Source organism: Phyllobates terribilis, unplaced genomic scaffold (genome assembly GCF_046119375.1).
Source record: "Phyllobates terribilis strain yellow unplaced genomic scaffold, ASM4611937v1 Scaffold_5__5_contigs__length_657084704, whole genome shotgun sequence".
Classification (NCBI taxonomy): Eukaryota; Metazoa; Chordata; class Amphibia; order Anura; family Dendrobatidae; genus Phyllobates; species Phyllobates terribilis.
Window position 1 is genome coordinate 526,051,712 of NW_027362765.1, and position 17,181 is coordinate 526,068,892.

Consider the following 17,181-nt stretch of genomic DNA (forward strand, 5'->3'; position numbering starts at 1 on the left):
GCCGCTATCATATGTTTATATAAAGCATGTATAGATATTCGTGGATTTAAAATTACTCTCCATCTAAACCTATTTTTATCAAAAATATGGTTAGTATGGCAGTCGGAGAAAACCGTGGTGTAAGATCCGCCAAGCTTCGGATCTTTGTCACCTGTTACTTGGCATTTCTGTGCTAAAATGAAAAAATGGTTAATGTAAGATAAGATCGGATTCTAGCAAAGTGCTGCCTGACATGACAGCTACTGTAGTTTAGCACTGCACCGACAACAAGACGAACAGAAGGCTGTGCTAATTACATTTTCTGAAAATACTTTTAGATGGAGAGCCTCTTTAGATGAGATTTGTGTTGTATTGTGTTTAGGAGGGAAGAAGAAAAGCATAGACTATTGTAATGCAGCGGCTTGCTGCATTGCCAAATGTCTGAGGGTGTGTGTTCTGGCTGACCACGTACCTCCCCTTCAGGTGACTGATCACATGACTGTGACATCATCACATGTCCTGTGCGCACAGAGGGATATACAGTGTATATATCCGGGTGGTTTTGAAACACAGGAAGGCAAGAGACCTGATCCCTGGGTCTGAGACACCATTAGCCCTGGGAGGGCACAAGGCCTGGAGGCCACACCTGGTGAGCCTTAAGCCACAGCTTTGGCAGAACAGAGCAGATGGAAGCGGCTAGACCCGGCAAAGATAAATACGGTGCTTAAAATGGACATTGATGTTGCTACCTTGCTGAAGACTGTATCTGAAGCCAAGCGGGCATAGCTGCCACTGAAAGGCTCTAGAATATTGCATGTGTAACATTCCTGCGAGCCACTGAGATGGACTATGTTATAAGCAGTTTATGATGTGCAATAAACTGCTGGACTTGATTACCAGAAAACATTGCATGTGTGCTTTAATTGACCCGGTGAAGTGAGTGCCCCTCAACATGATCGATAGCGCTATTGGTTAGAGAATGCGGGCAACTGCAGCCTGGTTGCAAGGGGTAACGGCACAGGACGACGAATGTGGATGCAAGCATCTGGCTGTGGCTCGGCGGGGCCACAAAGATTAAAGCATCTGGCTGTAACTCGGCGGGGTTACGAAAATTGTCGTCGCCTTCAAAACTGGTTTGCTGTGGCTTGGTGGGGTCACGAAAATTTTTCCGGGGAGAGCGGTGTGAGCAGCGTACCGTGATTGGCTATGAATGGAGCAGTATCCCCACACGGAATGGAGAAGGGGTTAGATGACCAGCTGCAAACGCTCTTCAGCAAAATAGAGTGTTCTGAAGAAATGCAAGAGCTGATAAAGATGGCTGTGAAGGGAGCAGCAAATGAGACTGAAGCTATTGAGCGATTAAAGTGCCTGTTAAAATCGCAGCAGCAGGTGTTTGAGAAATAACAGCAGGTATTTAAGAAATGACAACAAGACATGGTACAGGAACGGCAGGAGCAGTTGGCCCCTTACAGAATGGCGGCAGCGGACCATTGCTTGAGTTCTCCTGTGGCGCCGGTACTATCCCAGAGTGCCCAGGGAGGTAGTAAGAGATGTTGTGAACTGGGTCCTAGGACTATTGCGGGTTTTTTTTTTTTTAGAGTACCCCCTACAGGTATGGTTGTCCAAAAGGGGGCGGAGTCTCAAAAGGGGGTGGAGCATACAAAACCAGAATTGGTTACTGGTCATGTGTTGGTACCGCCTAAAATGACAATTCGACCGTTGATAACTGGGTAGCTCCAGTAGAAGGGGTTGACATCAAAGTGGGAGGTGACTTGTTGGTCCACCACACCATGAGTAGTGACACAGACCCCACAGCTGACGGTGACACTACGAAAGTAGAAAGAGAGTTCAGTCAGGAGGAGTTAAACGAGGTGAGAAAGTCCCCTTCTCGTCGTCGAAGGTGCAAGGGCCACAAAAAAGTTGCTCCTGTAGCCTTTGCTGAAAGGCTAAATAAAGAAAATGCAATGCTGTATGCCTTTATTCCGAGTGTGGATCCTCCTTTAGAAGCAGAGGAGATCAGGATGGAAGAGGAGGTGATGTTGCCAGTAGCAACCTCCGGTACAGTATCAGATAACAAAGATGACCAGGAGGAAGAGTTGGAGGCAGTTCTGCAGATTCGGTACAAGCACGATCATCTACTGAGACAGAAGGATCAGAAACTGACAGCCCTGAAGGGGGTGCTGAAAGGGGAGGTGGCCAATAATGACCAAGAGCTAGAACCTGTCAGGCAGCAGTATCAGAGTGACGTGCAGCAACTAAGGAAAAACATGGAGAACGTGTCCCAGGACCAGCTGAGTCTGGAGTCTGAACGGTAGAAAATAAACCAGGTTGTGAAGAACTTGCAGCGAGAACTGGAGGAAAGCAGTGAGGAAATCAACCAATGGAAGGAAATGTTCCAGAAAGGTAAAGAGGACCTCCGCAAAACCAAGGAGGAGGTTTTGCAGTTGAAGCTGGAGAAAGAGGAGTCTGAAGATGAGCTGAATGAAATGAAAAATCATTTCTCCCTGGTACAGTCAGAGCTGAACCAGAAAGGCTCTGTGGATGCGGAGGAAGCAGAGGTCACAAGAAAGGAAGTGCAGAGATTCCAGGAGAAGGTGAAGCAGCTGATGCAGGAGAAGAAAAGGCTGGACGAGGGACTACACCAGCGGGATAGGGAGCCATCTGCCTTAAAAGGGGCGCTGAAGGACGAAGTTTCTGGATGCAATCAAGACCTAGAACAACTGCACGAACAGTTCAACCAGGAGCTGCGTGAATCCAAGAAGGAGTGTGATGAACACAATAGGGACCTGCAACAAACCAAGAGGGACTATGAGGATCTCCTCAAGGTTAAAAAAAAACTAGAGGATGATAAGGCAGATGCAGAGAATGATGATCTCCGCAGAAAGATCCTAGGACTGGAAGATCAGATGAAGGAGCTGAGGACGTTCTGTGATGATCTCCAGAGGGTAGGGACGTGCCTTAAGGATAGAATCGGCAGGATGGAAGCTGAGCAGAAAAAGATGGAGGAGTCTATCAGAGAAGCCACAGACCAGGGTCAGGAGTTTGCCACTGGAGAAGGGAGGTATGAAGCAAATACCTCCTCGAATAATGCGAGCTTGGATGATTCGGTGGATGTAAGAGCTGAGATTAAGGAGCTCAAGGAGACGCTACAAGCCCATTTGAAGCAAGAGAAGCTTGAGAGACTGGCTGTCGAGAGCCGAGTGGGCGAATTGGAGTCAGAGAGGTGAGTAGCTAAGCTAGAGGAAGAAGTTTTTGAGCTCAAAGGTCACCTGGTAAAGTACCAATCAGTGAACGAGGTCGCCTTGGAGAAGGAAAAGGGCAAACAAGTTGCGCTTAATCCTCTATACCATGAGAAAGTGGACCTGAAGAGAGCTGAGGAAGTGTTAAAAGAAGATCAGTATGGGATGGAAAATGTCAAGAGGAGAATTCTTGAGTTCATAGCTGTGAGTCAGCTCAGGGGAAGCATACAGGGTGAAGAATCTGAAAGTCAGTTGTCCCTGAAACCAGAGTCAGATGATCGTTTGGAGACCACTGGTGAGACAGAAACTTCTCGGTACAAGTGCCTCATAGATGTACCCGAAGATTTGAGAGAAGAATGCACCAGAGAGTCAGTGCATGAAGAGTTTAAGAAGGCCATGGAAGCCTGTAAGGTGTACTTAACCTCAAAAGCTAAACAGCTGGTGGTCCTGTCCACAACCGAACTCACAGTGAAGAGGGTGGCTGTCCTAAGTGACATGCACTGGCGATGTGTTCGCACAAAGCGGATTGTCCTTTTGAAGACGGAACAAGCCATTAGACAACTGGAGCTTATGAGAAAAGCTCAAAGTCTGCGAGAAGAAGTCATCTGGGTGCCGCATGCTATGGTAAGAAGGCTTATTGGGAGAAATGGCCAAGCCTTGCAAATGATGGTAAAGAAGTCTGGTGTGATGAAAGTAAGCAGTCCACGTGATCATCAGGACTGGATACCGGATGAAGACGGCATGGTGTCATTCTCCGCTGTAGCAACGGAAGAAAATCTTGCATATATACGAATGCTGATGGAGTACCGAGTGACCTACCTGCGAGAGGTAGAATAGTTGAATCTCGCCAGACTGTGAATGGAAAGACAGCGTCGCCTGAGCAGCAGAAGATGACAGCCGTTTATAAATTGTGAGACCAGACAGAGAAAAGGCCCTCCAAATAATAGAACGGCTACAGCAGAAGTTAGAGACCTTTCAGGATGTCCTGAGGGTAGTGGGCATGGGTTTAGAGGTAGTGAGACCTCCAGTAACTCAGGTCTGAGAGGCCCATACAAATGACCCAATAGAGTACGAGACAGTACAGAGTTGGACCTGACGTTAGATACAAGGGCAAGTGAGTCGCACTGCAGCATTGACCGCTGGGAGCGGGGGAGGTCTGAGAAGGTTACGACTCGGAAATGTGACTTCACGAATTTAGTGACAATGACAGATAGTAGGTCCCTAAGGAATGGGCTAATGTTCCAGGAACTAAGCAGCGCAAAAGTCAAGTACATGTACTCTGTGTGAACCGTGGGTTATAATGTGATTGTATATATCATGTGTTCAATACCATGGGCTTGAACAAGAGGGGGGGATATGTAATGCAGCGGCTTGCTGCATTAACAAATGTCTGAGGGAGTGTGTTCTGGCTGACCACGTACCTCCCCTATCCCTCTGTGTGCACAAGACCTGTGATGATGTCATGTGATCAGTCACCTGAAGGGGTGGTACGTGGTCAGCCAGAACACACCCCCTCAGACATTTGGCAATGCAGCAAGCCGCTGCATTACACTATGTAGTTCTTCCCATTCAGAAACCAGTGTGCACATAGTTAATAAATATATCAGTATTCATATCGTGTACATACAGCAGAATATTAGTGAGATAACCAACGTTCTGGTGTAAGTGTTGGTACAATGAGTCAGAATACTTGTAATCTAGTTCACAATCTTATATTTGGATTCAGACTGATCCCTAGTTGTGAAGGATCCCACTCTTGAGTAAATAAGAATTTTGGCAGTGAATGGTTATTACATATTCATGGTTATAAAGCTAAATTACATCTGCCATCCTAATGATCGATTGTAGAACCTTCATTCACCATTTTTCACCAATCGAGTGGCTAGACAATAAATGTCTTTTTTTGGGAAAAACCCTTCACATTTACATGCTTTTTAATCAGCATGGACTACAGCCAGCTAGCAGGAACATTTCTTGTTTTTTATTTTTTGTTCTACATTTTTTTTTTCATTTCGTTTTGTTTATTTATTGTATTCACTTTGACCCCCATAAGTTCATAAAGGACTGTTTTTGTTGTTGTTGATGATTTCCCTCTTACATGGGGCTGATTTAGCCCCAGTTTCAGAGGAACTACAGCCTTCTGTGCTACAATGCTGGATTGTTCTGGATCTGCTAAGACTCAGTAGATACAACTATCTGACACACATAGATTACATTATTGAAGCGGGAAGTGACATTGCTGCTTACTAAACTATTTAACCGCTCTGTCTTCTATCTGCAATCTGACTATAGAGTTAAATGTGGACCACAAAGATGTTTTAAGATGTCAGGTGGTCCACAACAAGCATTTACCTAATGGCACAGGTTTTATCAGATTGAATACAAGAAAAAGTTATGGAATCACTCAATGTTGAGAAAACAATAATGGTCTCAACCATTTATTATTTTGCTGCTGCTCCTAGTCTGGCTTTTATAGTGAACCAAATTCTTTGAGGTATGGGCTTCACTGACAATAAACAATATGCCATTCAGCCAATATGACTTCCTAAAAAAAAGTTTTAACAATCTGTGTGAAGATGCATGATCATCCAGAAAAGTACCATCATCAAAACTACTTTGTGTTGATGGAATAAGAAAAGTGTAAACATTTATGTCCACGAGTTCAGTGATTGTTGAGGTAATCTTGAAGTACCCATCATACAACCCCATATAATATATGAGTAAATAAATTTGCTTTGTTTTTTTTTCAGGATATTTTTTATATGTTTCATCATAAGATAAAATTTCCAACCTCATCTATACAGTGAATGAAGATTGGTGATTCATTTAAGTATTACTCTTTTCCAGTCGTGCACTGTAAAATCGATTCTCTTTAACCCTCTTAACATTGTTTTTTTTACATTTAGGCATCAATGCCGTACCCCTCTTAACATTGTTTTTTTTACATTTAGGCATCAATGCCGTACCCCTCTTAACATTGTTTTTTTTACATTTAGGCATCAATGCCGTACCCCTCTTAACATTGTTTTTTTTTACATTTAGGCATCAATGCCGTACCCCTCTTAACATTGTTTTTTTTACATTTAGGCATCAATGCCGTACCCCTCTTAACATTGTTTTTTTTTACATTTAGGCATCAATGCCGTACCCCTCTTAACATTGTTTTTTTTACATTTAGGCATCAATGCCGTACCCCTCTTAGAATCATAGAATCATAGAATCATAGAATGGTAGAGTTGGAAGGGACCTCCTGGGTCATCTGGTCCAACCCCCTGCTCAAAGCAGGATTCACTAGATCATCTCAGACAGATGTCTGTCCAGCCTCTGTTTGAAGACGTCCATTGAAGGGGAACTCACCACCTCTCGTGGCAGCCTGTTCCACTCATTAATCACCCTAACTGTCAAAAAGTTTTTTCTAATATCTAATCTGTGTCTCCTCCCATTTAGTTTCATCCCATTGCTTCTAGTCTTTCCTTGTGCAAATGAGAATAAAGATGATCCTTCTACAATGTGACAGCCCTTGACATATTTGTAGACAGCTATTAAGTCTCCTCTCAGTCTTCTTTTTTGCAAGCTAAACATTCCCAAATCCTGCAACCGTTCCTCATAGGACATGGTTTGCAGACCAGTCACCATTCTGGTCGCTCTTCTCTGAACTTGCTCCAGTTTGTCTATGTCTTTTTTAAAATGTGGTGCCCAAAACTGTACACAGTATTCCAGATGAGGTCTGACCAAAGAGGAGTAAAGACCGATAATGACTTCACGTGATCTAGACTGTATGCTTCTGTTAATACATCCCAGAATTGTATTTGCCTTTTTTGCTGCTGCATCACACTGTTGACTCATGTTCAGTCTATGATCTATTAGTATACCTAAGTCTTTTTCACATGTACTGTTGCTTAGCTCTATTCCTCCCATTCTGTATATGCTTTTTTCATTTTTATTGCCCAGATGTAGTACTTTGCATTTTTCCCTGTTAAAAACCATTCTGTTGGTTGCTGCCCACTGCTCCAGTTTATTTAGGTCTTTTTGAATCCTCTCTCTCTCTTCTCTAGTATTAGCTATCCCTCCTAGCTTTGTGTCATCAGCAAATTTAATCAGTTTACCCTCAATTCCTTCATCTAAATCATTGATAAAGATGTTGAACAATACAGGTCCCAGGACGGAGCCCTGTGGTACCCCACTTGAGACATTCTTAACATTGTTTTTTTTACATTTAGGCATCAATGCCGTACCCCTCTTAACATTGTTTTTTTTACATTTAGGCATCAATGCCGTACCCCTCTTAACATTGTTTTTTTTACATTTAGGCATCAATGCCGTACCCTCTTAACATTGTTTTTTTTACATTTAGGCATCAATGCCGTACCCCTCTTAACATTGTTTTTTTTTACATTTAGGCATCAATGCCTTACCCCTCTTAACATTGTTTTTTTTTACATTTAGGCATCAATGCCGTACCCCTCTTAACATTGTTTTTTTTACATTTAGGCATCAATGCCGTTTTTCATTTGTCTTTTTTGTATGCACAACCTCAACCTCATTTTATTCAGTTGATTTCTTACAGTTCTATCGCAGACCTTGACGCCTGACTCCTCGCCCATGTGTTTTTCTTTTGATTTGTTGTACGCTTCCTATTTTCAAAGCATATTGCTTTATGTTTTCTATCCTGATGCGTTAAGGTCTTTCTTTGTCTACTCATATGTTTTCCTTTTATAATCTTCCCATTTTTTTTATACTCGCACAAAATCTCACATACGGTGGACTGGAAACAACCAATATAGTTTGCCACACTTTATGTTAGATTTCTGTGAAGGGGTTTTATGATCCCTTCCATTGCTTCCTGTGACAACTGCTGGGACTCTGATTTAATGAATTTGTGATTGCATGGAAGTACGGTAAGGTCAGGTGCTTTCTATAGGTCCCTATTGCAGTTCTGTACAACAGAGTCAGAATGCATCCATGTACAATAAAACAATATGCACACAGCACTAACATTCTATGGTATAAATAAATCTTATAGGCCTCACCTGTATTATTACAATTACTTATTATTGTTACATACAACAGCCAAGAATGTAATCCGCAGAGTAAGCAAGAGTCAATTATTCAAGCTGTGAAAGAGCATGTGTCAGACTGGCAGTACAGTAATAGAATGTGCCCTGCCTATAAAAATTCTGTACCTTAAGGGAAAAAAGTAGCTTGTTTGTCAAACTGATTGGAATCATCTATAACATGTATGAATACAGGTCAATCCAAGAGGCTAATTATTGAATTCCTCCAGGCCAGGGATCCTACCAGACCTACTATCATGTGCCCGAGCATATCACTTTGAATAAGGAAAGTGCTGAATTAGCAAAGACATGAGAACAATTCTCAGTGCAATACTTGTCAACATAAAGATGGATAAGATAAAAAAAAAGTAGTAGGCAAAAAAAAGATCTACAGTTTTGATGAGATAGAAAAATATAATAATAAATTATAATATTATTATAGTAATAAATAAATAATAATAATAAAAATATAGACAACGAAAATCTACATGAATAAGAATGCCCATTTGTTATTTCATTTATGATGAGGTAGAATACTAATACTTGCATCAAAGTTTTCCAAATGTTGATCCCATTGTAATAATACCTCTTTCACAAATACATGTGTCATGGTCCGAGTATGGACCATGATTCCCAGACCAGCCAGGGGTCTCCTGAAAGGAACTTGATAGCCGCATAAGCATACATGAGGCTGCCTTGTTCAGGTCGAGAGACCAACGATCAGTCCGTGAAGCATGGTCTGTACTTGGACCATGACACATAAATGTGTGAATATGTCATTAAAAAGATCAGTTTAAACATCTCTTAATAAAGCTAAGCAGTTAGACAGTTTACCACTTCAGGTCCAGCAGCTAATACTCAGTGCCATGGTGCCTAGCTAGATCAAGTAATACATGGTCACCAGGAACAGTATAGATGAATGCCCAGGGACACAACACTGCATGGAACCTATGAAAGGTACTGGTCAATCTACTGGAGTAACTCCCAGAATGCTTATCATCATTTGGCCCTCAATTTCCGCATCTTTCAGGCCTCACATACACTTTAGATAACTGTTGGCTGAACTATGATTCAGCTGATTGTTTGGCTGGCAGCTACCTCGCCCGACTCTCTCCAAGGCCTCATTCACACATCCATGTTTAACCAGGTACGCGAAAAAAAATGGTTCCAGTGTCATCAGGGTTGTGCATCAGTTTGTCGTCAGTGTGTCACTTTTTACCATCAGTGTTTCAACAGTGTTTTTCACGGATGGATAAGGAAATAAACAAATTACAAAGCTTCTCCTATACTTTGCAATGTTAAACATGGGGAGAACACGGATGCAATCCGGACTCATACACTTGTATTGGACCTTTTCGTCTATGCTGCCGAAAAAAAACAGACGACTTGTGTCTGTGTGCTTTGCACAGACACACGGTAAGGGAAAAACATGGACATGTGAACAGCACTATAGATTATAATGGGTATGTGTCGTATCCGTGAAAAAAAAAATGGATGCAAAACGTACATGCAACACGGACGTCTGAATGAGGCCTTACATAGGAGGGCACATTCTGCTGAAAACTCCTGTGTTCATTATGAGAGAGCCACTGAAGACTTAATTAGCGATAGCACATTATTTAGGGAACAAAAGGATTGGCAGTCTAAAATCAGACATTGACTGACAGCTCGCTCAACAGTGCATCAGTACAGAGCCGGCTGTCAGTCAGAGCTGGGCGTGACTACAGCTGGCGTTCTCAGTGCTGAGTGGGATGAATGTAATCACTTCAGGCACGCCTGCATCACTGAAAGCCAGCGGCTCTTGGGAGAAATTATGTTAATTTTCACCCAGGTGACACACTTTTAGTACGAGGCCAGGCATCTTCCTTACTCTATTAACCTGAAAATGAATCCTTTATCTGAGGGTTAGTAGCATCATCTGACCTGACAGATTATCTTTATTATAAGACTCTTACAGAATTATTATTATAAATATTTTTAAGATTTGACACGTTAAATAAAAACCGGAGTTAAAAAACTGACTGACATTTATGGCAATGACATGACATGATTTGCAAGAAAATGTTGCTGCAAACACAATCATATCATTCTTATGTACAGTATAAGATCCCAGCACATTATTATTATTATTATTATTTATCATTATAGCGCCATTTATTTCATGGCGCTTTACATGTGAAAAAGGGGTATAATAAAAGAACAATTACAATAATCTTGAACACAATGTGACAGCAACTTGTACAGGAGGAGCGAGGACCCTGCCCGCGAGGGCTCACAATCTACAAGGGATGGGTGAGGATACAGTAGGTGAGGGTAGAGCTGGTCATGCAGCGGTATGGTGGAGCGGTGGTTACTGCAGGTTGTAGGCTTGTCGGAAGAGGTGGGTCTTCAGGTTCCTTTTGAAGGTTTCCACGGTAGGCGAGAGTCTAATATGTTGGGGTAGACAGTTCCAGAGTAGGGGGGGGAAGCACGGGAGAAATCCTGTATGCGATTGTGGGAGGAGGAGATAAGAGGGGAGTAGAGCAGGAGATCTTGTGAGGATCGGAGGTTGCGTGCAGGTATGTAACGGGAGACTAGGTCAGAGATATATGGAGGAGATAGGTTGTGAATGGCTTTGTATGTCATGGCTAGGGTTTTGAACTGGAGTCTCTGAGCAATGGGGAGCCAGTGAAGAGATTGACAGAGAGGAGAGGCCGGGGAATAGCGGGGGGACAGGTTGATTAGTCGAGCAGCAGAGTTTAGGATAGATTGGAGGGGTGCGAGAGTGTTAGAGGGGAGGCCACAGAGCAGGAGGTTGCAGTAGTCAAGGCGGGAGATGATAAGGGCGTGCACTAGTGTTTTTGCAGATTCATGGTTGAGGAGTGTGCGGATCTGGGAGATATTTTTGAGTTGGAGTCGGCAGGAAGTGGAAAGGGCTTGGATATGTGGTTTGAAGGAGAGTTTAGAGTCCAGGGTTACCCCAAGGCAGCGAGCTTGAGGGACTGGGGAGATTGGGCAGCCATTGACGTTGATAGATAGGTCAGTTGGGGGGGTTGAATGAGATGGCGGAAAGATGATGAATTCTGTTTTGTCCATGTTAAGTTTTAGAAATCTGGCAGAGAAGGATGAAATAGCAGACAGACATTGTGGGATTTTGGCTAGTAAGGAGGTGATATCGGGTCCAGAGTGGTAGATCTGTGTGTCATCAGCATAGAGGTGATAATGAAAGCCGTGAGACTCTATGAGCTGTCCCAGGCCGAAGGTGTAGATGGAGAAGAGCAGCGGTCCTAGAACTGAACCTTGGGGGACACCGACAGATAGGGGGCGAGATGAGGAGGTGGTGTGTGAGTGGGAGACACTGAATGTCCGGTCTGTTAGGTATGAGGAGATCCAGGATAGGGCCAAGTCTGTGATGCCGATAGATGAGAGAGTCTGTAGTAAGAGGGAATGGTCCACTGTGTCAAAGGCAGATGACAGGTCTAGGAGGAAGAGGACAGAGTTGTGTCGTTTAGATTTGGCGGTTAGTAGGTCGTTGGTGACTTTAGTCAGTGCAGTTTCAGTAGAATGGTGCGGTCGGAAACCAGATTGTAGGCGGTCAAAGAGTGAGCAGGAGGAGAGGTGGGAGGACTGTTCAGAATGGACATGTTGTTCCAGTAGTTTTGAGGCATAGGGGGGAAGTGATATGGGGCGATAGCTAGACACAGAGGATGGGTCAAGGGAGGTCTTTTTGAGGATGGGTGTGATTGAGGCATGTTTGAAGCATGAGTGGAAGACACCAGTTGTTAGTGACAGGTTGAAAAGGTGGGCTAGGGCTGGGATGAAGATAGTGGTAAGGTTTGGGATGAGGTGAGACAGGATTGGGTGAAGTTTACAGGTGAGGTTTGATTTGGAGAGTAAGGAGGAAAGTTGATCTTTCACATCCATAACAGTTCTCAATCATTGACATTCAAGGCTTTTTGCTCAAGTTTGAATAACGTTATAAAGGATATAAATCAATATATTTAATTATATAATGAGGTCCTATCAGATAACTACCATAACTTTCAATTGAAAGGGACTTTCTTACATTAAACATTCCTAGTATCTGTCACTGGCAATGACCAAGTGATATATATGGCGCCACAAAAATCAAAGGTACAGGGGTGAAAAATCACAGCTACAGGAAAACTGAAAGCTACAACAGTGCTACAGGAATACACCCTCTTTTGTTACAAGGTGCTACATAATGCAACGCTTTTTACATTTTCTGTGATATGGTGATATGTTGGTGAAGGGCAAATATAAAAGACCTAATTTTACTATATACCTACTTACTGGTGGACACAGACAGAAGAGAGTCCCTTTGCAATAGCAGTATTTAGGCCCTTTGCAGTCCAATAGCTCATTGTAATGGACAAGTCCACCTGTTTTGGAGGTAGAAATGGGTCCTCTAGGTTGCACCAATGACATGTCCACTCATGTACCTAACTGTATGATTTTTTAGTTTTGTCTTTATAAGCTATTGTTATAAAACTATTGTACTATACTTCGTTCACTTTGATCAAAATAGTTGCCAAGTACAATCAAGCCCGATGACAGCCCAACAGATTTTCAAGAGCAAAAGTAATTATTTTCTGATCGGTAAGTGCCTTGGACTACACAATGTTTCAGTACTAACAGCTATACAGACTCGCTCTTGCATTAGTACATTAGAGAGATTTTAGCTTTCAGATCACTATAAAACCTGCATGATGCAGTGAGAAACACGTGGTGGTCTTTGTCTTAAGACGTGTTTTAATGGAGTGCTCAGGAGCACAGGAAACGAGGCTTCAAACTCTGAGATGCCATCTGGATAGATGACTTACAAAACAATTCTTTCTTGATAGATTCATCCTCCATAAAGCTAAAGTAAAATGCAGAACATAATGATTTACGCTTTTAATGTGGCAGAAGAAATAACTTTTACTTTTGTGACCGCAATGGAAAGCAGAGCAATATTAAATTATGGAAAAGTCAAAATTGGATGTCAAATTTATTCAAGTAATATAATCTAAGAGTATTTATATAATTCATAGCTTTATGTTGAAGAATAATCGGCAGTTCCAGATTTTGTATGTACAGCAGCAGAATACAATGCCAAGTGGTCTTTAAAAGATGGTCCTTTAGAGAAGACCATGTCACCAGGTCAGAAGTGGCCACTTTTTTATTCCATATTATTCCCATTGCTCCTGATTATTTTTATTTTTTTGTTTTACAATCTACAAAATAGTTTCAGATATGAGAAATTTTATTTACCATTAGTTTTTATGGTCTTCATCAAAGAAGTAGAGCTCACAGGATAAATATTCAAAGCAGAAAAACCTACAAGAAACAAAATGAACATAAACCCTGCTGTAAATAAATAAAAAGCCAGTGCATTTAAATAAAATCGGGTTCTTAGTAACACTGTTTTTGATCAAAAATATTATGAAAGCTTTCCCACCAGTGACAAGGTGAATCCGTTCGGGAAAGTCCTACACTGTCTAATATTAAAAACCTTACCATGTGTCAAAGTTGACCTCTGTGTGAATAAGGGCAGACAAAGGACTGGGTTCCAAGTGTGGACATCAGATAAGGGAAGCTTTTTAAATGTATTCTCCAGCTCTAGGAGGGGAGGCCACACCTTAGTTTGCACAGAATGCAACAAATACAAAGAAAAAAACAAAATTTGAGCTTGGTTTAAGTTGGTGTACATGCAGCACATAAATGCATGTTTCACAATGGCCATGAATCAGAAAAACCTACAAGAAGCAAAATGAACATAAAATCAACTTTGACACATGGTATTAGACAGTGTAGGACTTTCCCGAACGTGTTCACCTTGTCGCGGTGGGAAAGCTTTCATACTATTTTTGATCAAAAACAGTGTTACTAAGAACCCTATTTTATTTAAATGTACTGGCTTTTTATTTATTTACAGCAGGGTTTATGTTCATTTTGTTTCTTGTAGGTTTTTCTGATTCATGGCCATTGTGAAACATGCATTTATGTGCAGCATGAATACCAACTTAAACCAAGCTCAAATTTTGTTTTTTCTTTGTATTTGTTGCATTCTGTGCAAACTAGGATGTGACCTCCCTTCCTAGAGCTGGAGAATACATTTAAAAAGCTTCCCCTGGCTGGTGTCCGCATTCGGGACCCAGTCCTTTGTCTGCCCTTATTCACACAGAGGTCAACTTTGACCTATGGTAAGGTTTTTAATATTAGACAGTGTAGGACTTTCCCAAACGGGTTCACCTTGTCGCAGTGGGAAAGCTTTCATGCTATTTTTGATCAAAAACAGTGTTACTAGGAACCCTATTTTATTTAAATGCACTTGCTTTCTATTTATTTACAACAGGGTTTATGTTTATTTTGCTTCTTGTAGGTTTTTCTGATTCATGGCCATTGTGAAATATGCATTTAGGTGTTGCATGTATACCAACTTAAACCTAGCTCAAATTTTGTTTTTCCTAAATATTCAAAGCAGCCTAAATATGGCACCCAGAGAATCCTGTAAACACCCACCTCTTGGTAAAGACTAGTGTTGAGCCACCCCCGTAGTGTTCGAGTTCGGTTCGGTTCGTCGAACACCCGTGTGTTCGCCGAACTGTTCGTCGAACTGTTCGTCGAACACCTTCGAACACCGTTAAAACCAATGGCAGGCAAACAAAAACACATAGAAACACATAGAAAACACCTTCAAAGGTGTCCAAAAGCTGACAAACTGCTCAGAAGACACAACTAACACATGGAAAAGTGACAAGTACATATAGTCATGCGAAAAGAAAAGAGGTGGAGGAGTAAAAGGAGGGGGAGACACAGATATAGGCATGTCATGCCCTTCTAAAATCCAAAAAGTGAGAAGCCGAGACGGCCAGTCCGCTCCTGCCCGTGCCACCTCCGTGTCGCCGGGTTTGTGCCAGAGCCGCGGTGAACCCTGACGGCCAGCCCCCCTCTCCCAATACTGGTGCCTGTCCGCTGGTGGGTCGAGAGAGCCCCCCTGTGGTGGAGGCAGCTCTAAGCTTTTTAATTTAAATTGTCCCTCTAATTTGAATGAATACACTTTAAATCCATTTACAAGGATCTATTGGAGGGCAAGTCTCATGCCAGCAGCCGCGTAATTCCAGCTCCAGTAGCGTCCACTAAAGCTGCTGCAGTTAAAAAGCTTTTATAAGGATCGAGCTCGGCTGTCCACCGCAAGGCATCCTAGTGCCAGTCCCAGCCCCTATGCCTTGGGGTGCCTCCTGATGCTCTTCACTGAGTATCCCGTGGTCCCGAAGCATTTCCTTTGAAAAAATTAAGTGTCCAAACTACAGGTGGTGTAGCTTGCTTAACAGCCGGGATAATCCGCTGACTAGCAGACACTGCTACTAGGCACAAAGTATTTCCTGGGCTAGATGCAGTTAAAAATTTGTAAGTAGATACTCTCGTTGGATGCTGAGAAAGCATTCCATAGAGTCTCCTGGCACGCCATATATGATTCTCTTAAAAAGCTTGGGGTAGGGGTCTAGGGGACCCTTTTATAGCCAAAATCACGGCCCTGTATCACAATACGTCACCTAGGCTGAAGATAAATGGAACTGTAGCACCGAGGGCTCGGTTGCTACAGACGTATTGCACCTCACCCAGAGGTGTGATATCTCACTCTCAGATAAGGATGGAGTGTGGATCAGGACCCGACACCTGCATGCATTACACCACATTGCCGTGGGGCAGGGCGACCAATATGCCCCTGAGATGGGCACGACAGTCCCTGTCCCTGGCTGGAGTGGGGGGAGGGAACACTGAGGAAGGGGAACCCTGCAGTGCAGGAGCAGGGAGGAAGCAGTTCCTGGGTGCATTGAGAAGGGAGTATAAAAGGTGGGCACCATCTTAGTTCAGTGCAGAGAAGTCTGAGCAGAAGTGGCAGGGAGCAGGGGCTCTGCATGAGCTCTGCTCCGGAGGCGGGCCTAGTAACAGAGGCCCAGGCCTGCAAGAGGGAGAAGGAAGGAAGAGGAGCGGAGAAGGCTCCAGGAACGAGGAATGAAGGGATCCCAGGGGTGCGGACAGGCGAGTCGCCACCGCACGCCCGAATCCACCTGCGTGGAGGGGTCAGGCCAAAGGGGGAGACCGGTCCCCGAACTAGTGGAGGCAGGAAACGACCCTCAGCTAGAAACCGGAGGCTCTGACATTTTATGTGGCGCAGCCCCTTGCTCCACCCGCTAGGAAGGCACCACATAGGGTCAGGGAAACTGGCGCCAAGTTTACCAAGAGGAGGCCCGAGGCAGCCGGACAGAAGTGTTGGTAAGAAAGGCCAGACAAAGGACACACAAAGGGGGTCCTGTGAAGCGCTCCAAAGTTATCTGGGAGTTGTCTGAGCCCCTCACCTGGTGAGCACAGTACGACGTGGGCAGCCGTTACCTGCAGACGTGGTCTGGATAATAAGAACTGTGAGTAAAGGCCCTGAACTGCATCACTGACTCCGTGTCGTTACTGCTGCTGCCCTGCACCATCACCCCCATCCTCCGCATACACTGCCCTGAGGCTATACTCCTCCCGTGGGGAGTTATGCTATGCTCTGCTGCACCCACAACACCAGCCTTAGCGGTCTGCCCTGTAGCGGCGGTTCACTCTGACCGCAATCCACGGGTGGCGTAGTCGGACATTTAAACATCAAAACCACATAAATAGTTCCGCCACTGGTTTGACCGCCCTGAGCCACGGAACCGGATCGTCGCCACGAAGACTACAACCACCAGCATCCACCAAAAAGGGTCCGGCTCCGGGTGTCCCAAGGCCCAGGGGGTGCGTCAGAACATTTTCATCACCTTTCACAATCACCAATGGGACAAGGCAGGGATGTCCTCTGTCCCCTCTCTTATACATCCTAGTGACGGAGCACCTGCTCTCATCAATTCGCCATAACCCCAATATTAGGTGGATTGAGGTGG

At 43.6% G+C, this 17,181-nt stretch overlaps 2 protein-coding genes across 5 annotated transcripts in view; one reads left to right on the forward strand and one right to left on the reverse strand.

Annotated features, from left to right (window-relative positions):
• The window catches only part of LRRC20 (leucine rich repeat containing 20), a 742,986-nt gene that overhangs the window by 193,479 nt on the left and 532,326 nt on the right, over nt 1–17,181 (reverse strand). Inside the window, exon 5 of one of the 4 annotated variants that reach the window (XM_073685730.1) lies at nt 13,526–13,591. The exons of the other annotated variants lie outside the window; for them this stretch is intronic. Within the exon in view, the coding sequence (XP_073541831.1) occupies nt 13,526–13,591 (66 nt within the window). The remainder of the gene's footprint in view (nt 1–13,525; nt 13,592–17,181) is intronic. 4 annotated transcript variants of the gene reach the window in all.
• Nucleotides 1–17,181, forward strand: part of LOC141273634 (ropporin-1-like) — a 114,813-nt gene that overhangs the window by 18,873 nt on the left and 78,759 nt on the right. The gene's annotated exons all lie outside the window — the stretch shown is intronic.